At 40.2% G+C, this 23,820-nt stretch overlaps 1 protein-coding gene across 1 annotated transcript in view; it reads right to left on the bottom strand.

Moving 5' to 3' along the window:
• LOC126293425 (F-box/LRR-repeat protein 7-like) overlaps positions 1-23,820 on the bottom strand; it is a 133,841-nt gene that overhangs the window by 54,319 nt on the left and 55,702 nt on the right. Inside the window, exons 3-4 of the mRNA XM_049986648.1 lie at positions 22,232-22,433; positions 7,137-7,438 (exon numbers count right to left, since the gene is read on the bottom strand). Of these exons, the coding sequence (XP_049842605.1) occupies positions 7,137-7,438; positions 22,232-22,433 (504 nt within the window). The remainder of the gene's footprint in view (positions 1-7,136; positions 7,439-22,231; positions 22,434-23,820) is intronic.

Raw genomic sequence — 23,820 nt, 5'->3', positions numbered from 1 at the left:
TATCATAGATAATGAAGAGACTTAAATGTCTCAGTGAAACATTTACTTATGAGATCTATAATATCTCCTATGGTACAGGACTTTCCCATTACATCCAATGTCGGATAGCCGCGGCAGTAGTGACGATGTAAGGGAAAATAAGCAGAAGATATGAATTGAAGTTTGTGTTGGGGTGTGCACTCAATATGGGTAGTTTGTTCAGTAATGGTGGCCACTGTGCTATGGTGTTGCAATTGTTAGCATTTCGGCCCAGCAAGCAGGAAGACGTGGGTTCAAGTCCCAGCTGCGGCACAAATTTTATTTCATTTCTTCTGCTTTGATCATTATTGAAAACACATGTCAGCGAAATTTTTTTATTAATATAGATCTTTTTCACTTCCATTAGTGTAGTCGTTTCCAAGCAGCAGCAGCAGCAGCAACACTCTGTCTTCAGGCCACACATGGCTGATTTGGACCATCCGAACGCCGTATCATCCTAAGCTCAGGATGCGGATAGGAGGCGAGTGTGGTCAGCACACTGCTCTCCTGGTCGTTATGATGGTTTTCTTTGACCGGAGCAGCTACTATTCGGTCGAGTAGCTCCTTAATTGGCATCACAAGGCTGAGTGCACCCCGAAAAAATGTCAACAGCACGTGACAGCCTGGATTGTCACCCATCCAAGTGCCCGCCACCCTTGACAGCACTTAACTTCAGTGATCTCACAGGAACTGGTGTATCCACTGCAACAAGGCGTTGCCTAGTTGTTTCCACTCCTATACCTATTTCTTTCATTCATAATTTTAGCGTTGCTGTCCTTGCCTGCTAGTTTAAGTACCTTTTGGGTGAGTGTGAAACGTGTGCACTTTGAAGAAGGTCCCGAGTTTGAGTCTCGGTCTGGCACACAGTTTAATGTGCCACGAAGTTTCATATCAGCGCACACTCCGCTGTAGAGTGAAAATTTCATTCTAGAAACAACCCCCAGGCTGTGGCTAAGCCATGTCTCCACAATATCCTTTCTTCCAGGAGTGCTAGTTCTGCAAGGTTCGCAGGAGAGCTTCTGTAAAGTTTGGAAGGTAGGAGACGAGGTACTGGCGGAATTGAAGCTGTGAGGACGGGGCGTGAGTCGTACTTGGGTAGCTCAGTTGGTAGAGCACTTGCCTGCGAAAGGCAAAGGTCCCGATTTCGAGTCTCAGTCCGCATACAGTTTTAATCTGCCAGGAAATTTCATGTGTGCACTTTAATTTCTGTGAATGAATTTAATGTGCAATTATTTAGGCTTTGTATTTGTTCGAATTGTGACGTCAGCTATTGAGCTGAATCCAACAGCCAATGGCAGCATAGCTGCTTACACCCGATTGGTGCAATATACACAGATGTGAGTAAACATAGTAACTGGTGTCATACTGAGCACTGTGTATTCACTTTGAAATAGATATCCTGTTGCCACATCGTTATAACTGTATGTGCATGCAGTTTTACCGTACTTAACTGTGTGTGCAGAGTTAAATGATGGACAAAGTGGTAAAAATTTTGTTAGTAGACATCAGAGAGTGTGTTTTTTTCCAGGCCGCATCATATTTACAACGAGCAGGGTTGACCCAGAGTTTTAAGGTAGTTTGGCGATAATTTAGTGGCAGGGCAGAGTCACGATCACTGCATATGGCTTGATTCATAACTGAACTAGATAGCATAGCAGGTTAGGTCTTAATTTTGTTAGCCATAAGTAGCTGGATCATTACACAGCATAGCGAGTTGGTGGTTAGGTGCAGCTGCCACTTGGTCGTTTTGAGATTCCAAAAGTTCTACTTCTGCATGTCCACATAGATCTGGTAAGGCCTCTTCCCAAGGTTGAAGGCTACCATTATATACCCTCCATCATCGATTATGTGATGTGCTGCATGGACGCCATTCCGCTCAAGGATTTTACAGCAGAGACGAAAGTAAGAGCATTTGTCGACATGCATTTCACATTTTGGCTGCTCGATCTCTGTAAACATTCACCAAGGACGGCAGATTGAATCGGCCCTATTTAACAAACTATGCAGTGTACGATGTTACAGCATAATGGCCTACCATCCACAAAACAATGGCTTCAAAGAACAATGGCACCATACTCTTAAAACTGTCATTATGTGTCACAGTGGTCGCCATATGGAAGTATTAGGTTGGGTGCCTTAGGTGTTCACACTGCTCACAAAAACAATCTTGGTGCCACCCTCACAGAAGTCCTCTTCAGTGAGTCGCTCATTCTGCCTTCAGACTTTATGCTACAAGTATCCAACAAAGACCTCAGAAATCGCCACTCTCGTCACATGAGTCAAACAATACGTCACATCATTCTGGATACCATCACCACAGCTGCACACTTCTCTGAAAATCTTCGTCCGTAAGGCAGTAGCAGACTGTGACTATGTCATGCTCCAGGTTGTTACTACAGGTGCCTTACACTGGTCTCACAAAGTCATCAGATGAGGCACTAATACTTTCAAAACATTCCTTCACAGTACGCCTACCATTGTGGCAGTCAACCACTTAAAATCAGCTTTGACATCACACAACGTTGCCCACACCTACAATGTAGAAATCACCATGACCAATTAAGTTCTTCCAATCCCTTCACAGCTTGTGACACATCGTCCAGGTTTAGTACTGACAGTACATTGGTGTACTAATTGGAAATGCAGCACTTTCCACTGGACCAAATTCAGATCAAAGTAGTCGATGATTCCATTGTGGCTGAGGGACTGGATCAGCATTGTCAAGTCGAGAATAGATTTCGCACCAACATTTCTCCCATAGTTAAAATATCCCAAGGGATGTACACATAGCTACAATCACATCATGACTCTCACCTGAGCACTCCCTCGCCATCATGGTCACTAGGACGTTATGATGTCCTGCAACTCATTTTTTGGATTCTGGCATATCTCCTCCCTCCCCCCCTCCCAATGCTTTGCTATGTCCATGTTCTAGTTCCACACTGTTGACAATCATCATCGATCACCCTGATTATTCTCATTATGGCTGGCCTCACTGCCCTCCATCTCATCTCAGTGAATACCATGTATATGCTATACTACAGGATAGACATACATGGAAGAACCCTGGATATACTAAAAGGTATCAGATAGATTATATAATGGTAAGACAAAGATTTAGGAACCAGATTTTAAATTGAAAGACATTTCCAGGGGCAGATGTGGACTCTGACCACAACTTATTGGTTATGAACTGTAGATTAAAACTGAAGAAACTGCAAAAAGGTGGGAATTTGAGGAGATGGGACCTGGAAAAACTGAAAGATCAAGAGGTTGTACAGAGTTTCATGGACAGCATAAGGGAACAATTGACAGGAATGGGGGAAAGAAATACAGTAGAAGAAGAATGGGTAGCTTTGAGCACCAAGTAGGGTTGATAGAAGAGATGGAGAGGATCCAACGGAGAGCGGTGCGCTTCGTTACAGGATCATTTAGTAATTGCGGAAGCGTTACGGAGATGATAGATGAACTCCAGTGGAAGACTCTGCAGGAGAGACGCTCAGTAGCTCGGTACGGGCTTTTGTTAAAGTTTCGAGAACATACCTTCACCGAAGAGTCAAGCAGTATATTGCTCCCTCCTACGTATATCTCGCGAAGAGACCATGAGGATAAAATCAGAGAGATTAGAGCCCACACAGAAGCATACCGACAATCCTTCTTTCCACGTACAATACGAGACTGGAATAGAAGGGAGAACCGATAGAGGTACTCAGGGTACCCTCCGCCACACACCGTCAGGTGGCTTGCGGAGTATGGATGTAGATGTAGATGTAGAAGTAGTGAAGGCAGCAGAGGATCAAATAGGTAAAACGATGAGGGCTAGTAGAAACCCTTGGGTAACGGAAGAAATATTGAATTTAATTGATGAAAGGAGAAAATATAAAAACGCAGTAAATGAAGCAGGCAAAAAGCAATACAAACGTCTCAAAAATGGGATCGACAGGAAGTGCAAAATGGCTAAGCAGGGATGGCTAGAGGACAAATGTAAAGATGTAGAAGCTTATCTCACTAGGGGTAAGATAGACACTACCTACAGGAAAATTAAAGAGACCTTTGGAGAAAGAAGAACCACTTGCATGAATATCAAGAGCTCAGATAGAAACCCAGTTCTAATCAAAGAAGGGAAAGCAGAAAGGTGGAAGGAGTATATAGAGGGTCTATACAAGGGCGACGTACTTGAGGACAATATTTTGGAAATGGAAGACGATGTAGATTAAGATGAAATGGAGGATGCGATACTGCGTCAAGAGTTTGACAGAGCACTGAAAGACCTGAGTCGAGGCAAGGCCCCAGGAGTAGACAACATTCCATTAGAACTACTGACGGCCTTGGGAGAGCCAGTCCTGACAAAACTCTACCATCTGGTGAGCAAGATGTATGAGACAGGCGAAATATCCTCAGACTTCAAGAAGAATATAATAATTTCAATCCCAAAGAACGCAGGTGCTGACAGATGTGAGAATTACCGAACAGTCAGTTTAATAAGACACGGATGCAAAATACTAACACGAATTCTTTACAGACGAATGGAAAAACTGGTAGAAGCCGACCTCGAGAAATATCAGTTTGGATTCAATAGAAATATTGGAACACGTGAGGCTATACTGACCCTACGACTTATCTTGGAAGCTAGATTATGGAAAGGCAAACCTACGTTTCTAGCATTTATACAGTTAGAGAATGCTTTTGACAATGTTGACTGGAATACTCACTTTCAAATTCTGAAGGTGCACGGGTAAAATACAGGGAGCGAAAGGACATTTACAATTTGTACAGAAACCAGGTGGCAGTTAAAAGAGTCGAGGGGTATGAAAGGGAAGCAGTGGTTGGGAAGGGAGTGAGACAGGGTTGTAGCCTCTCACCGATGTTATTCAATCTGTATATTGAGCAATCAGTAAAGGAAACAATGGAAAAGTTCGGAGTAGGTATTAAAATCCATGGAGAAGATATAAAAACTTTGAGGTTCGCTGGTGACATTGTAATTCTGTCAGAGACAGCAAATAACTTGGAAGAGCAGTTGAACGGAATGGACAGTTCTTGAGAGGAGGGTATAAGATGAACATCAACAAAAGCAAAACGAGGATAATGGAATGTAGTCGAATTAAGTCGGGTGATGCTGAGGGAATTAGATTAGGAAATGAGACACTTGAAGTAGTAAAGGAGTTTTGCTATTTGGGGAGCAAAATAACTGATGATGGTCGAAGTAGAGAGGATATAAAATGTAGACTGGCAATGGCAAGGAAAGCGTTTCTGAAGAAGAGAAATTTGTTAACATCGAATATTGATTTAAGTTTGAGGAAGTCATTTATGAAAGTATTTGTATGGAGTGTAGCCATGTATGGAAGTGAAACATGGACGATAAATAGTTTGGACAAGAAGAGAATAGAAGCTTTCGAAATGTGGTGCTACAGAAGAATGCTGAAGATTAGATGGGTAGATCACATAACTAATGAGGAAGTATTGAATAGAATTGGGTTGGTAGGACATGTTCTGAGACATCGAGGGATCACCAATTTAGTATTGGGTGGGGGGGGGGGGCAGCTTGGAGGGTAAAAATCGTAGAGGGTGACCAAGAGATGGATACACTAAACAGATTCAGAATGATGTAGGCTGCAGTAGGTACAGGGAGATGAAGAAGCTTGCACAGGATAGAGTAGCGAGCTGCATCAACCAGTCTCAGGACTGGAGACCACAACAACAGCAACAGCATCGAATCATTGCGTCCTTCCCCGAAGGAAAAGTCTAAACGCACTCTGCTTTTCAGTCAGCCACGGCCTGGTTGGTATTTTGACCATGTAGAGAGGCATCAAAATGATTGCAGTAGTGAAATTACCTGGCTATCTCCTCCCACAGTGCTCAGCTCTGCTGGGGGCGGGGGCGGAGGGGGGGGGAGGAGGAGGTTTCTATTTAGACTCCAGCAGCGACAGTGGCTGTCAGAGTAGAAACACTCTGACTAGCGACTGTGTGCCAATTGTGGAATAATGTGCATGTATATCTAGCTGTCATAACTACATGTTATCTTCATCCCATCCTTGGGTAAAATCTGCAAGTTAATTATTTATGAAGATGTAGACACCCAAGGCTGCTGCTACTGTATATTTGACTTTCAATTTCATCAAGGACTCTGTCTCGCATCTAAACAAAATGAAAAAAAAGTTTGAATTGTATGATGCTATATTGTTTGGAACTAAAACCTCAGTACCTGTTGCTCCTGTATCAACGATGAGGGTTAATTTTAACTTTAAAATATTTATTTCATTTTTTATCTTTGCCAACTCTGTCACTGACATATGGACGAGATATGGTTATTGAGGAAAGTTAATCACCAGCTGAAATCATTTTTGATAATTTTTAATGTCTTATATATTTACATGGTTTGAAAAGTTAAAAACTGAGCTCTTTGGGACAGAAGTCTGACACTTATAGTATATATACTGTTATACTACATGATAGTTTAAGAGAGTCAGATTGAATACGAGAATATTTCAGTTTAACATCTTAAAAGTGAGCATTTTTTGATTTCATCAGTTCCTACAGTCTCAAATTCTAGAACAACTCTGGAGTCTAATCTTCACAGGTGAGAGAAGGGGGCTGAGGGGTACTGTTGCACTACACAGAACTAAAGTGTGTACTACTGTTAAAAACAGTGCAAACAATACCACAGTCAGTTGGAGTTGAAGTAATTCTGCAACAAACACAATCAAAGATTTTGTTGGAGAGAGAGACAAGTTTAATTATACAGTTTTCCTGATGAAAATGTAAATAAGCTGAAGGTATAGAGCTTGCAACACGAAGCTCTAAGGTATCACATAATCTGAAACGAATGAATGACTGCCAGGAGAACTAATTAACCAAAAATTAACTGTATGGTTCAAATGGCTCTGAGCACTATGGGACTTAACTTCTGAGGTCATCAGTCCGCTAGAACTTAGAACTACTTAAACCTAACTAACCTAAGGACATCACATACATCCATGCCCGAAGCAGGATTCGAACCTGCGACCGTAGCGGTCGCGCGGTTCCAGACTGTAGCGCCTAGAGCCGCTCGGCCACGCCGACCGGCAAATTAACTTGATGTAGAGCTGTACTAACACTGGAGGACAGGTGTTAGCACTCACCTTTCTTCCATTGTCCAGTTTATGGATATGGACTTAAGGCTGTTCCTTTTGGCATTCAGAAAATATCTCAGATCATCCAGATCAACAGTCATGAATCCGAAATGCACCGCAGTTAACTGTGGGCACCCATCACCCAAAGGTCGCAGCAGAAGACGGTTCCTCATAAAGTGTTCTTGCAGTTCCAGCACATGGAGGTGCTGAAACTGCGACACTGCTTCTGCAAACTTCTTCAACTTCAGAAGTTCACTGGATATCCTCAGTGTGTGTATTTTGGAGCACTTCTCAACTAAGTTCTTCAGCACCTGTAAGCAAACAACGACATCCTTCCTTATTAAAATTACCTAAATGTGGAACCTATAGAACTTCAGACTTCACTTTCTGTTACCAATTTATTTATTCCATATTCAGTGGATCCATGCAGCGATGAGTTCACCATGGATGTGGAATGCGTAAAATTAAAATTGTATGTATTTACAAAAAGAGGAAAGTGGGGTAAAATGGCCTGGATGGGAAAGTGGACATCGCATTTTTTTCCTCTGAACAGTGGTGCTGTCTGCCAGGAAATGGTCACATTATTTCTGATATACACAGTCACTGTTGTTAGTGAATCTGACAGAGGATGCTTGTTCTGTCATTGTCATGACAAGAAGGATGAATATTTCTTCTCACGGTTTATTTTCAAACTGTTGACCCCAAGTTGGAAAACTAGAGCACAAACGTAATGATATAGATGAACATCTAACTAGGGAGACTATAGATTACAATCTACAGGAAAATTGAAGAAATATTTGGAGAAAAGAAGAGCAACTGTATGAATATGAAGAGCTCAGATAGAAAACGATTACTAAGCAAAGAATGGAAATCTAAAAAGGTCTGTACAATGGAAATGAACTTGAAGTCAGTATTACAGAGACGGAATAGGATGAAAACGAGATAGTAAATATGATACTTCCAGAAGAATTTGACAGAGCACTCAAAGACGTAACTAGAGTAGACGATGTTCCCTCGAAAATACTGATCTTTCTGGAGGAGCTAACCATAAGAACAGCAATCAATTTGGTGTGCAAGATGTATAAGATAAGCGAAATACCTGAACCTTCAAGAAGATTATAATAATTACATTTCACTAAAGCAGGCGTAAATATTACCATACTATCACTTTAATAAATAGTGTTTACAATATAGATGAAGTATTTACAGAACAATGAAAAAGCTGCTAGAACCTGACCTCAGAGAATATCAGTTTGGATTTTAGAGAAACAGGTGAAGCAATGTTGACCCTACAACTTATCTTACAAGATAGCTTAAGGAGAGGCAAACAAGCTGGCGGTTCTAGGCGCTTCAGTCTGGAACCGCGTGACTGCTACAGTCGCAGGTTCGAATTCTGCCTCGGGCATGGATGCGTGTGATGTCCTTAGGTCAGTTAGGTTTAAGTAGTTCTAAGTTCTAGGGGACTGTTGACCACAGATGTTAAGTCCCATAGCGCTCAGAGAGGCAAACCTGTGTTTATAAGTTTTATAGACTTAGGAAAAACTTTTGGCAATATAGATTGGAATACACACTTTGAAATTCTAATAGTAGCAGGAATAAAATAAAAGTAGTGGAGGATTATTTACGACTTGTACAGAAACCAGACAGCAGTTATAAGAGTCAAGTGGCATGAAACGGAAGCAATGGTGGAAAGGAGAGTGAAATAGCATTGTAACTTATCCCCTGTGGTATTCAGTCTGTACAATGAGTAAGCAGTAAAGGAATCGAAAGAAAAGTTTGGCGAAGGAATTAAAGTGCAGGGAGAAAATGTAAAAACGTCGAGGCGTGCTGAATGACGATGTAATTCTGTCAGAGATAGCAAGGGGCTTGGAAGAGTAGTTGAACGGAATAGACAGCATTTTGAAAGTAGGATATACGATGAATATCAACAAAAGCAAAACAAAAGTAGTGGAACATAGTAAAATTAAATCAGATGATGCTGAAGGAATTGGATTGAGAAATGAGACACTAAAGGTCATTGATTTTTGGTATGAGGACAGTAAAATAACAGATGGAGGCAAAAGTAGTGAGGATATAAAATATAGACTGACAATGGAAAGAAAGGCATTTCTGAAGAAGAGAAATTTGTGAACAGCGAATTTGGATTTGAGCGTTAGGAAGTCTTTTCTGAAGGTGTTAGCCCTGCATGTATGTGAAACGTCCATGATAAACAGTTTAGACAAGAAGGGAACAGAAGTTTTTGAAATGTGCTGCTGCAGAAGAATGCTGAAGATTAGATGGGTGATCATGTAACAAATGAAAAGGTATGGAAAAGAATGAGAGAAGAAATTTGTGGAGCAACTTGACTAAAAGTAACGATTGGTTAATAGGATACTATCTGAGGTATCAAGAATGACCAATTTAGTAATGGAGGGAAGTGGGGAGGGGGTGAGGGAGGAACTGTAGAGGGATACCAAGAGATGAATACAGGAATCAGATGCAGAAGGATATAGGTTGAAGTAGTTATTCAGAGATGAAGAGGCTTGCACAGAATAGTGTAGCATCGAAGATGCATGAAATCTCTTTGGACTGAAGACCACAACAACAAAAACGATCTTCCTAGTGAGACTTCCATATATCATGTATAATACTAAAGACTGACTTCTAAACAATTTTGTACACAAATCTATCCCTCTGTGACAGTTTTGAATTAATTAATTAACTTATTGTATTTGGAACATCTCTGTTCCATTATATTTGGTTTAGAACAAGCATCCAAATCAAAACGGTCTGCTGAGCCACTTGGTATTATTTTAGATAGTAAGACATGACATCAAGAAATCAAAGAAAGTAATATGTTATCCTGTTGTGAAGGAAAACTCTATTGAGTTGCTAGGCAGAGTGGTGTAGAAGCTGCATCAAACCACAAAGACCACACAAGCGAAAAACCGTGCCAGACTCGGCAGCCAGTGGTATGTACTCCTGACGATGGTGGTGAAGATAGTTACTGAAAGCTCGACTGTTTTATTAGAAATGACACAGCTTGGAAAATGACTAGATTCTATCCAAGGAAGGTACTGTAATGGAACTGGTCAGTGATCCTATCTCACTTACGTATCACAGAATACAATACCCACATTAAATTCCAGTGGAATCAAAATCCTAAGACTAAACACCTAAATTATTCTTCCATTTTTTCGTAAATAAAGCAAATATATATATATATATATATATATATATATATATATATATATATATATATATATATATATATATAACACAAGATTTAGCTCCAGTTTAGTTTTAAACTGCAATAATAATTTAAAATTGTTGTAAGTATTCCTATTTGCATAATTTACGAATGGAGTATTCAACTGTGATAGAAAAACTTCGGATGATAAAGATCAATGTATATGATCTCTGAAATGCAACCTGTTGCATTTTTGCTGTTGTTGATTTTTGTGTATTAGTGAGTTATGGAATATGATAGAAGAGGTAAGCCTGAAATGGTGTAAATTACAACGTGGTGCATTATAATGTGAGATGTTGTACACTCTCTCTGTGAAATTGTGACGTCAAAGAATAGAACCCAGATTTGTGACATTTCACTTAAATTTGAAAGAAAGAAATTAAAAGAAGCGATAAAACTTCATCCTACTCCATTGTCCTTATTTGTTAACTACTAACCTGATCATACCTAAGAGATCACAGTGAATATTGCAGCGAGATTTGTTTTTGACGAAGATGTATGAGAGTCAAATGAGAACATTTCCTTAAATTTTTTAACTGTTATTCCTGACTTCCTTCTCACTTAAAATTCTTCGAGCTATTATACATAAGAAAAGTGCACAAGAACGATCGAAACTTTTCACTACTAACAGAGAAGGGGGTTAATGATAGTATGTAACTGAAAAAACTTCAGGTGCCAGAAGACATACTTCAACTAACACATGAAAGAGCGAAAAATTCTCAGGAAAAAGACACTCAGCAATGACATCAATATAAAGTGCCAGGAAACTAAAACAAAATGGCTGCAGGAAAGATTTTAAAAAATCGAAATCAAATGGTAACAGGGAAGACAAATTAAATCCATAGAAAAATCAAAATACCTTTTAGAGGATTCTGAACCAAAGAAGTGTTCACTAAAAGTGCAAGAAATAACAGGTGAAAAGAGTACATAGTACACTTGTAGGAGGGAGAAGACTTGCTTATCATAGTGGCATAAAAAAATGAGTACCTGTTTGGAAGACATACAAGATTCAGAACTAGCACAAGATTTTAACTGAACTTTTGAAAGCATCCAGTCATACAAGAAAGAAGGGACAGCTAACATTCCAGTGGAATTCCTGAACTCTGTGGGGGAAGCGGCCATCAATTCATTATTCAAGTCAGCGTGTGAACCCTATTAGTCTGGGATACATCTTTGGACTTTTGGAAGAGTATAATCCACACAGTCCCAAAGTTAGCAAAGGCATTCATTGATTCATTCAGTGTGCTCTGTAGAGCCCATTAATAAAGAGAACCTTTTGGGATGTGTCAATGGCCAATATATACATTAATGTGAGACATCATAGAAACGCAATCTGTAAACTATATTCATACTAATAATAAATGTGCAAAACTTTCGTTTCTGTGTATTTGTCTGTTTGCACACACGAAACTTCAAAACTACTAGACAGATTTTCATGGAATTTTTCACTTTTAATTTGAGTGTAGATTGGGGCAAGCTGGCCGCTGTGGCCGAGCGGTTCTAGACGCTTCAGTCCGGAACCACGCGGCTTCTACGGTCGCAGGTTCGAATCCTGCCTCAGGCATGGCTGTGTGTGATGTCCTCAGATTAATTAGGTTTAAGTAGTTCTAAGTCTATGAGACTGATGATCTCAGATGTTAAGTCCCATAGTGCATAGAGCCATTTTGATTGGTACAGGCTTTATATCATCAAAACCAGGTCACGAAAAGGACAACCAAAAAAGATATTGTGATTGAAAGTTTTATCTAAAACTGTCATATTTGTCTGTTCATCTATTTGAATATGCTAGTCTCCAAAATTACTTGAGGAATTTTCACAGTTAACTTGAACATAGTTTGCTGCAACACACAGGCTTTATATGTTCAATCAAGATGATGAAGAAAAAACTGATATCGTTATTTAGAGTTATCTCCATACTAATATTAGCATTGGAAAATATCTCGGTCTGTCACGTTTCCACGACTAAACCATTGAATCGATTTTGATGAAATTTGATATGGAGAGAACTTGAAAGCTGAGGAAGAACATAGGCTAATTTAGAAAGTGTATAGAATTAGATATTCATTTACTCGAACAGTATTGTGTGAATTGAAGATAAATATTTACTCTTTGGATGAGGTGCTTACTTTCTGACTTTTGAACTACATCATATTTGTGAAAATGCTTTAACTCGTTGATATGCATTACATGATATGATTAAATATATTGAATATAATGCTTATACAATATTCAATGTGTTTACTTCATACCTCCATACTTCTATTGTTGTTGTGGTCTTCAGTCTTGAGACTGGTTTGATGCAGCTCTCCATGCTACTCTATCCTGTGCAAGCTTCTTCATCTCCAAGTACCCACTGCAACCCACATCCTTCTGAATCTGCTTAGTGTAGTCATCTCTTTGCCTCCCTCTACGATTTTTACCATCTACACTGCCCTCCAATACTAAATAGGTGATCCTTTGATGCCTCAGAACATGTCCTACCAACCGATCACTTCTTCTGGTCAAGTTGTGCCACAAACTACTCTTCTCCTCAATCCTATTCAGTACTTCCTCATTAGTTATGTGATCGACCCATCTAATCTTCAGCATTCTTCAGTAGCACCACATTTCGAAAGCTTCTATTCTCTTCTTGTCCAAACTATTTATCGTCCATGTTTCACATCCACACATGGCTACACTCCATACAAATACTATCAGAAACGACTTATTGACAATTAAATCTATACTCGATGTTAACAAATTTCTCTTCTTCAGAAACGCTTTCCTTGCCATTGCCAGTCTGCATCGTATATCCTCTCTACTTCGACCATCATCAGTTATTTTGCTCCCCAAATAGCAAAACTCCTTTACTACATTTAGTGTCTCATTTCCTAATCTAATTCCCTCAGCATCACCCGACTTCATTCGACTACATTCCATTATCCTCGTTTTGCTTTTGTTGATGTTCATTTTATATCCTCCTTTCAAGACAGAATCCATTCCGTGCAACTGCTCTACCAAGTCATTTGCTGTCTAAAAGTTTTTATTTCTTCTCCATAGATTTTAATACCTATTCCAAATTTTTCTTTTGTTTCCTTTACTGCTTGCTCAATATACAGATTGAATAACATCGGGGAGAGACTACAACTCTGTCTCACTCCCTTCCCAACCACTGCTTCCCTTTCATACCCCTCGACTCATAACTGCCATCTGGTTTCTGTACAAATTGTAAATAGCCTTTCGCTCCCTGTATTTTACCCGCGCCACCTTCAGAATTTGAAAGAGAGTATTCCAGTCAACATTGTCAAAAGCTTTCTCTAAGTCAACAAATGCTAGAAACGTAGGTTTGCCCTTCCTTAATCTAGCTTCTAAGAGTCAGTATTGCCTCACGTGTTCCAACATTTCTACGGAATCCAAACTGAACTTCCTCGAGGTCGGCTTCTACTAGTTTTTCCATTCGTCTGTAAAGAATTCGTGTTAGTATTTAGCAGCTGTGACTTATTAAACTGATAGTTCGGTAATTTTCACATCTGTCAATACCTGCTTTCTTTGGGATGGGAATTATTATATTCTTCTTGAAGTCTGAGGGTATTTCGCCTGTCTCATACATCTTGCTCACCAGATGGTAGAGTTTTGTCAGGACTGGATCTCCCAAGGCCGTCAGTAGTTCCAGTGGAATGTTGTCTACTCCGGGGGCCTTGTTTCGACTCAGGTCTTTCAGTGCTCTGTCAAACTCTTGACGCAGTATTGCATCTCCCATTTCATCTTCATCTACATCCTCTTCCATTTCCATAATATTGTCCTCAAGTACATCGCCCTTGTATAGACCCTCTATATACTCCTTCCACATTTCTGCTTTCCCTTCTTTGCTAATAACTGGGTTTCCATCTGAGCTCTTGATGTTCATACAAGTCGTTCTCTTATCTCCAAAGGTCTCTTTAATTTTAATACTTCTATTATTAAATATGAAAGTAACTCTGTGTGTTATGTTTTCACAGTTAAACTGCTGAACCAATTTCGATGAAATTTGATAAAGAGATAGCTTCAATCCTGAGGAAGAAAATGGGTCACATTTTTATAGCATTAATCTGAAGGTGAGTATAACATAAAGTTTTCTGAATATGCACATGTTGTATAATTTATAACTAGTTCAATAGTAGGAAGAGGATGAGAGAGGGTGGGTTGCAGTTGCACATCATGAGCCATGTTTACCTGAGCAGCAGACATGTGCTGTAGCTTACTTACTCTACATCACTCATCATAACAATGCTATGGGCAACAGTAGTTAACAAGAAATTATCACTACATTGCGTAACAGTTAACTGATTACAATGGTACATTTTAAAGGAAATATTTTACAGCTATAAATAATGATCATATTTATTATATGTTATTGTCATACAACTTTATAATAAACACTGGTACCTGCCAAATAACATACAGAAATTTTAAAACCCTCAGTCTCAATATTCAGATAATTTGTACAAAGAGTGGCTGATGATGTATCAAAAACTGTCTGTCAGCTTAACAGCTCATGCTCACAGACTACTGATGAGGACAATATATGGAGGAATCAAAAAGAATACTGAAAATCTGTTGGTTGTGCATCAGTTTGACTTTAGGAAAGGAGAAGACATGAGAGAGGCAGTTCTGACGTTGCTCTTAATAATGGAAGCAAGACAGGAAAAATCAATACATGTTCATGCTGGCCTACAAAAGGATTCTGAAAAATTAAACATGCTCAAAATCCTCAGAAAATAGATATACATTACAGGGAAAGATGGATAGTATACAATGTGTACAAGAAGCAAAACGAAAAATTTAAAACAGTAGACTGAGAGTGAACTGGTCAGATTAAAAATGGCATAATATAGTGATCAAGTTTTTCTCCTTGGCTGTTCCTCCAGCATTTAAATCATTGAAGGAAGTTAAAAGAAGCCTCAAAAGCTAGATTAAAATTCAGAGTGAAAGATATCAACAATAAAATTTGCTGATCACAGTAAAATGTTCCATGAACACGAGGAAGAATTACAGGGATTGTTAAACTGGATAAATAGTGTAATGATTATGGATTATGGGTAAACTGAAGAAAGAGAAAAATATTGAGGAGCAGCAGAATGAGATTAGTGACTTATAAAGTTAAAAAATTAGGAAAAATTATTTTTCATCGCCCAAAGTAGATATTTACGGTTGTATGTGCAATGAAACAGTGTGAGAAATTTCTTGTGGTTCAACTGGAACTGGATGACAAGTTCAAATGTAGTGAACACAGGAATAAACTAATCACAAAGCTCAAATTGGTAAACCTTTCCCTTAGAAGTATCACTTAGGGTGTTGGTGTATAGACCTGATTGTCTGTTATTCTGTGTTTTTTCATTCCCTGTTTTCATATGAACCAAACACCAAAGCTCTATTCTCTGAGTAAATTATCAAATCTTTTCTAAAACAATGGGAAATCTGGTATGAGTTAATTTAGATTGCTACTCACAACATAGAGGAGGCATTGAGCAACAGACAGGCATATTTAAGAGTAGATTGTCAAATACTGATCTACATGCATATGCCACAGTATTGGGCATGGCTGAAGGTACCCTGTACCACTGCTAGTCACTTTTTCTCCCATTCAACTCATAAATGGAGCAAGGGAAAAACGACTATCCACATGCTTCCATACGAGCCCTAATTTCTCTCATCTTACCTTTGTGGTCCTTATGTGCAATATATATTGGCGACAGTAAAATAGTTCTGCAGTCTCCTTCAAATTCTGGTTCTCTAAATTTTCTCAGTAGTGCTCCTTGAAAACAATGTCACCTTTCCTCCAGGGAATCCCATATGAGTACTGAGTTATCAGAAAAAACACTTGTCAGATGTAGCCACAAGGTCGCTACCCACACACACTGTCATCCTCGGTGAACATTTCTAAAGATAATTATGGTCCTACTGTTTGATCTCCTGACATGTGGAGAGTAATCAGAGACTACCAACACAGGTGTTTCAATTCTGCCTTAGTCACCATTTTGAAAATCGAATAGCATGAAGAAGTGAAGTATTCATTTATTCCTAACTAGTTAATACACTCATTCATCACTAACGTAGTGTACATTAAGAAGGAGAATATTCAGGGAAGTGAAACGAGTCAAGTGAAGTAACTTTCCTTTAGAAACTAAATCAGATCACTGCATTAACAGTAAACTATTAGTCTACAGCTTAGTGCTATTTGTGAGTATATCAACTAAATATAGTGTTGTAAATCAAAAGAAAAGTTGTTGGTTTGATGGACGTTGCTTTATATATGTACTTAACCATAGCATTCTTCAAGGTTAATCATCATATTAATTCATTTGAGACACATAACAGTAATTAAAATTTTATTGTATAATTAATGTGGAAGTGGTTTTTAGCTTGGGGGTCATATAATACTTAAACATAACATTCTTCAAGGTTAATTGTACTATTAATTCATGTGAGACAGATAACAATAACTACATAGGAAATTAATAATCAATTTTTTAAACATTCTGGTCAAAATGTTAGTTGCAACATGCTACAATGCAGATTTGAGAAATGTGGAATTTAAACCTTTATATGTGGAAATTCGTTATTTAAGACTCAGTTTAAGCTGTGCTGACTAAAGTGACCAGTTTATTTCACTAAAAATAAATTATTTCAGCTTGAGGAAGAGAAAGCAAAAACGAAACAAGGCCTGCTACATACATTCTATTTCAACAGAAAAAATTCTGACAATCATTACATGGCTAAATATAAGAGTGCTATCATGTTGTCAACAAATATTTTAGCTTGTTAAAGATGTATTAGGTCAAACATAGTGAACTCTTAGAGTTTTAGACATTTTGGAAACATTCAAATTATAAATTAATTATTTAAAATAACAATTTTTTGTAAGTTTTTCAACCCTTCAATCAGCACAATAGGATAATTTGTAGGAATGGTTGTTGTTGTTGTGGCCCTCAGTCCAGAGACTGGCTTGATGCAGGTCTCCATACTACTCTATCCTGTGCAAGCTTCTTCATCTCCCAGTACCTACTGAAACCTACATCATTCTGAATCTGCTTAGTGTATTCTTCTCTTGATCTCCCTCTACGATTTTTACCCTCCACGCTGTCCTCCAATACTAAATAGGTGATCCCTTGATGCCTCAGAATATGCCCTACCATCCGATCCCTTCTTCTAGTCAGGATACGCCACAAATTTCTTTTTTCTCCAACTCTATTTTATACCTCCTCATTAGTTATGTGATCTACCCATCTAATCTTCAGTATTCGTCTGTAGCACCACATTTCGAAAGCTCCTATTCTCTTCTTGTCAAAGCTATTTATCGTCCACGTTTCACTTCCATAGATGGCTACACTCCACACAAATACTTTCAGAAACGACTTCCTGACACTTAAATCTATACCCAATGTTAACAAAATTCTCTTCTTGTGAAACACTTTTCTTACCATTGTCAGTCTACATTTTATATCCTCTCTACTTCGACCATCATCAGTTATTTTGCTCCCCAAATAGCAAAACTCATTTACTACTTTAAGTGTCTCATTTCCTAATCTAATTCCCTCAGCATCACCTGATTTAATTAGACTATATTCCATTATCCTCGTTTTGCTTTTGTTCAGTTCATCTTATATCCTCCTTTTTAGACATTGTCCATTCCTTTCAGCTGCTCTTCCAGGTCGTTTGCTGTCTCTGACAGAATTACAATGTCATCGGCAAACCTCAAAGTTTTTATTTCTTCTCCATGGATTTTTAATTCCTACTCCGAAATTTTGTTTTGTTTCCATTACTGCTTGCTCAATATACAGATTGAATAACATTGGGGATAGGCTACAAGCCTGTCTCACTCCCTTCGCAACCACTGCTTCCCTTTCATACCTCTCGACTCTTATAACTGCTATCTTGTTTCTGTACAAATTGTAAATAGCCTTTCGCTCCCTGTATTTTACCCCTGACACTTCCAGAATTTCTCTATGTCTACAAATACTAGAAACATAGGTTTGCCTTTCCTTAATCTATTATCTAAGATAAGTCGTAGGGTCAGTACTGCCTCACGTGTTCTTACATTTCTACAGAATCCAAACTGATCTTCCCCGAGGTCACCTTGTGCCAGTTTTTCCATTCGTCTGTAAAGAATTCGTGCTAGTATTTTGCAGCCGTGTCTTATAAACTGATAGTTCGATAATTTTCACATCTGTCAGCACCTGCTTTCATTGGGACTAGAATTATTATATTCTTCTTGAAGTGTGAGGGTATTTCGCCTGTCTCATACATCTTGCTCACCAGATGGTAGAGTTTTGTCAGGACTTGCTCTCCCAAGGCTATCAGTAGTTCCAATGGAATGTTGTCTACGCCCGGGGCCTTTTTTCGACCCAGGTCTTTCAGTGCTCTGTCAAACTCTTGACGCAGTATCATATCTTCCATTTCATCTTCATCTACATCCTCTTCCATTTCTATAATATTGTCCTCAAGTACATCGCCCTTGTATAGACCCTCTATATGCTCCTTCCATCTTTATGCTTTCCCTTCTTTGCTTAGAACTGGGTTTCCATCTGAGCTCTTGATGTTCATACAAGTGGTTCTCTTATCTCCAAAGGTCTATTTAATTTTCCTGTAGGCAGTATCTACACTCCTGGAAATGGAAAAAAGAACACATTGACACTGGTGTGTCAGACCCACCATACTTGCTCCGGACACTGCAAGAGGGCTGTACAAGCAATGATCACACGCACGGCACAGCGGACACACCAGGAACCGCGGTGTTGGCCGTCGAATGGCGCTAGCTGCGCAGCATTTGTGCACCGCCGCCGTCAGTGTCAGCCAGTTTGCCGTGGCATACGGAGCTCCATCGCAGTCTTTAACACTGGTAACATGCCGTGACAGCGTGGACGTGAACCGTATGTGCAGTTGACGGACTTTGAGCGAGGGCGTATAGTGGGCATGCGGGAGGCCGGGTGGACGTACCGCCGAATTGCTCAACACGTGGGGCGTGAGGTCTCCACAGTACATCGATGTTGTCGCCAGTAGTCGGCGGAAGGTGCACGTGCCCGTCGACCTGGGACCGGACCGCAGCGACACACGGATGCACGCCAAGACCGTAGGATCCTACGCAGTGCCGTAGGGGACCACACCGCCACTTCCCAGCAAATTAGGGACACTGTTGCTCCTGGGGTATCGGCGAGGACCATTCGCAACCGTCTCCATGAAGCTGGGCTACGGTCCCGCACAACGTTAAGCCGTCTTCCGCTCACGCCCCAACATCGTGCAGCCCGCCTCCAGTGGTGTCGCGACATGCGTGAATGGAGGGACGAATGGAGACGTGTCGTCTTCAGCGATGAGAGTCGCTTCTGCCTTTGTGCCAATGATGGTCGTATGCGTGTTTGGCGCCGTGCAGGTGAGCGCCACAATCAGGACTGCATACGACTGAGGCACACAGGGCCTACACCCGGTATCATGGTGTGGGGAGCGATCTCCTACACTGGCCGTACACCTCTGGTGATCGTCGAGGGGACACTGAATAGTGCACGGTACATCCAAACCGTCATCGAACCCATCGTTCTACCATTCCTAGACCGGCAAGGGAACTTGCTGTTCCAACAGGACAATGCACGTCTGCATGTATCCCGTGCCACCCAACGTGCTCTAGAAGGTGTAAGTCAACTACCCTGGCCAGCAAGATCTCCGGATCTGTCCCCCATTGAACATGTTTGGGACTGGATGAAGCGTCGTCTCATGCAGTCTGCACGTCCAGCACGAACGCTGGTCCAACTGAGGCGCCAGGTGGAAATTTATTTATTTATTTATTTATTTATTTATTTATTTATTTAACCTGGCAAGATTAGGGCCATCAGGCCCTCTCTTACATCTAACCAGGCATTCTACTTATTTTACAGTCATATGTTTCAGTAGGCATGTTAAACTACATCTAATACAAAAAGTGAGATAAACAATTAGAAAGGTACACCTCGAAAAATACATTATTGAAGAGAAAGATTTAAGATAGGAGTGCTGGCAGCAGGGAGTATGAGGGAGACTCATGGTGAAGCGAGGAGAAGAATAGAGAGACATGATGAAACATAATTAAGGAAAATATAGAAGGAAAAGGAGACTGCGTGTCTAATAGAGATAGATGAAGAGGAAGGCATCTCAGGAGCAAGATAGGAGACACTAGCTTTGCTATTTGACAGATGAGAGGATTGGCCTTGCACATTAATTTTGTGGAGAATTTTATGCGGATGATAGTAGGAAATGCTTCAACTTCTTCTTAAAAGCAACAGGAGACTGAATTTTCCTCAAGGTAAGGGGCAGTTTGTTCCAGAGGCGGACAGCGGCAACTGAGAAGGAGTTTGCAAAAGTTTTTGTTTTGTGAGTGGGTACAGTTAGGATACCAGATAAGAGTGACCTCGTGTTTCGATTATGATGGCATGACAGGATTTTAATCTCTGAAGCTAGGTACTGGGGTGCTTGCGCGATGAGGAGTCGGTGAAGTAGACATAGAGTGTGGTAGTCACGCAGTTTGTCCGGCCGCAGCCACCCTAGCTCGGAGTATGAAGCACTAACATGATCATATCGGCGAATGTTGCAGGTGTAACGCACACAGGCATTCATGGTTAGCTCTAGCCGTCTTTTGTTTTCACTACTCATGCCTTGTTGAATCACATCACAATAGTGGAGGTTCGGTAGAACGAGTGCTTGTACGAGCTGGCGTTTCAAGTCCTGTGGGAATATGTTCCGAAACTTTTTGAGAGCATAGAGACAAGCAGACGTCTTTCGGCACACTGCGACTGTATTCTCCGCCCAGTTGAGATGCTCGTCCAAAGTTACACCCAAGTTCTTCACTGTTTTCTGATGTGGTATTGGAGTACCGTCGAGCAGAATAGGAGGTAGCCGTTCGCGGAAATCTGAACTTATTAATTTCTGATGGGCTATTAAGATTACTTGCGTCTTTTTTGCATTTAATTTAAGCCCCAGGTTTTTCGCCCATGTCACTACTGAAGAAATGGCATGGCAAGCCGTTCCACAGGACTACATCCAGCATCTCTACGATCGTCTCCACGGGAGAATGGCAGCCTGCATTGCTGCGAATGGTGGATATACACTGTACTAGTGCCGACATTGTGCATGCTCTGTTGCCTGTGTCTATGTGCCTGTGGTTCTGTCAGTGTGATCATGTGATGTATCTGGACAATGAATTCATTTTGTTCTTATTTCAATTTCCAGGAGTGTATCTTACCCCTAGTGATATGTGCCTCCACATCCTTACATTTGTCGTCTAGCCATCTCTGCTAAGCCATTTTGCACTTTCTGTCGATCTCATTTTTGATACGTTTGTATTCCTTTCTGCCTGCTTCATTTAGTGCATATTTTATATTTTCATTCTTTCATCAATTAAATTCAATACCACTTCTGTTACTCAAGGATTTCTATTAGCCCTCGTCCTTTTACCTACTTGATCTTCTGCTGCCTTCATTATTAATGAGGTTAATTTTAAATCAGGTTTTGAGCTGATAATGATTCCCAGTTTTTTGCTTTGTGTTAGATGGGAACGTGATGAATACCTTTTCTTCATCAGAAAATCAGTCAACGCTGGAGAATTTCAATGCCGTTTCCCACTATTCCCTTCAGCAGAAGACCAAATTTTAAGCAAACAATTGCACTTACGACTAAGGGCTGTTACCAAATATTGTTTTTCAGCTAGGAAGCAAACACAGGTCCTGAATGCTTGCACTGTGTAACCGTTGGTAGGATAACTGAACATAGGATTACATATCACTGCCAACAGCTTAGAGAGAGAGAGAGAGAGAGAACAAAAGACACTTGTTAAAAAGGAGATAGTCTCCAAATTAGGCACCAGCAAGGACTTTGAAACTTATTTTAAACTTACCTCATAGCTGAGCTTCTGTCTGGGATGGAGGTACAGCTCAGAGAGTCTGTGGCACCTGTTGTAGAGTGCACGGAAGACACGGGATTTGGCACCACGCCACATGCAAACACTACGGAGGTTTGGGCAATTGCTGATAGTCTGGACTGCCTGCTGATCAGTCTTGTCTGCCTTCCAACAGTCAGAACTGAGAACGCACCCCCTTCTGTCAGAAAATAATACAGTTTTACATGAGATGACTTCAGAACACCGCCTCTCTTTTTGGAATTGTCAGTGAGGAAGAAACATGCAATTAGTTACAATATACAGTAGTGCAGGGTTCCACGAAAGTAATAACACGATGTCTGAACCATACATTTATTGCATTTACTGTGGAAGTAGTAGATATATACAAGACAGTCACGATGGAATTACATCATTCATAAAACGAATAACAAAATACGTTGTTTTCAGTTCATGGATGGAAACTGGCATAAAGGCACCAACTGTTCTGTTGTGTTATTGCACTGCTGGTACTTTGTCCAACCTCCGTTCTTCTTAATTACCTCAAAAATGCACTTCGGCGTTGATTCAGTTAGGATTTGTAGTTCCTGAAGTGAAACTCTCGCCCGCTCTTCTCGTATCGCACTTTTCAGCTCACATAGGTCTCAAATTGCCTTCCATTGGAATAAACACTCGTTGCAGGTATTCCTTAAAGGTTCTTCAGGCGATTCAAATCGAGGCTACTTGCAGGACAGATCAAGACATAGAAATCTTTATCTTCAAACCACATTTTGTTGTAGCAGAAATACATACAGGCGCAATATATTGTTGAAAGATTAGAGTTTTTTTCCCTAAGTCTTCATGCATTCTAATCAGTTCTGTCTCTAGGACCACAGTGCACATGTTGGAGTTCATACCAGTGTTCAGTCAAGCAATACGTGACTTAGCTTTAGCGCATAGGGCTGCCCGAATCATAAAAGTTCCATCATCAAAACTTCAGCTCATTCTTAACTGCTGTTCTGTTCTCAGATCATGCCAATAACATTGAAATCCATCCCGTCCATCCAAACTGAACATCTTCTCATCACTGAAGACCACTTTATCGCATGCTGAAGTCCATGTTTTTTATAGCAAACCCCAGTGTAGCCTGTTAATGTTTGGATGTTAGGGAAGGTTTCTGCACTCGACTCTTGAATGCAAGAGGTTTGTCACGTGAAAAAATTGGCTACATATGTCTAGCAGCTACAGGCAACTGTGTGTCAGCAACAAGCTGAGAGGAACAACGATTTGTGGCCCTTTTGCGTAAAAGTAGCCCTTTCGATGCTTCAGGTAATTTTCTGAGCCCAGTTTAGCGACATTATCAATCACTGTACTTGAACAGTTCAACTTTTTGGCAATTAGACGATTAGTGAGTGGTATTAGATGTCTACGCACATATCATGTACGAGGTGCATTCAAGTTCTAAGGCCTCCGATTTTTTTTTCTAATTAACTACTCACCCGAAATCGATGAAACTGGCGTTACTTCTCGACGTAATCGCCCTGCAGACGTACACATTTTTCACAACGCTGGCGCCATGATTCCATAGGAGCGGCGAGGGCTTCTTTAGG

The sequence above is a fragment of the Schistocerca gregaria genome, chromosome 10 (genome assembly GCF_023897955.1).
Source record: "Schistocerca gregaria isolate iqSchGreg1 chromosome 10, iqSchGreg1.2, whole genome shotgun sequence".
NCBI classification, from domain to species: Eukaryota; Metazoa; Arthropoda; class Insecta; order Orthoptera; family Acrididae; genus Schistocerca; species Schistocerca gregaria.
The sequence above is the reverse complement of the archived record's forward strand: the minus strand, read 5'-3'. Positions and strand labels throughout refer to the sequence as shown.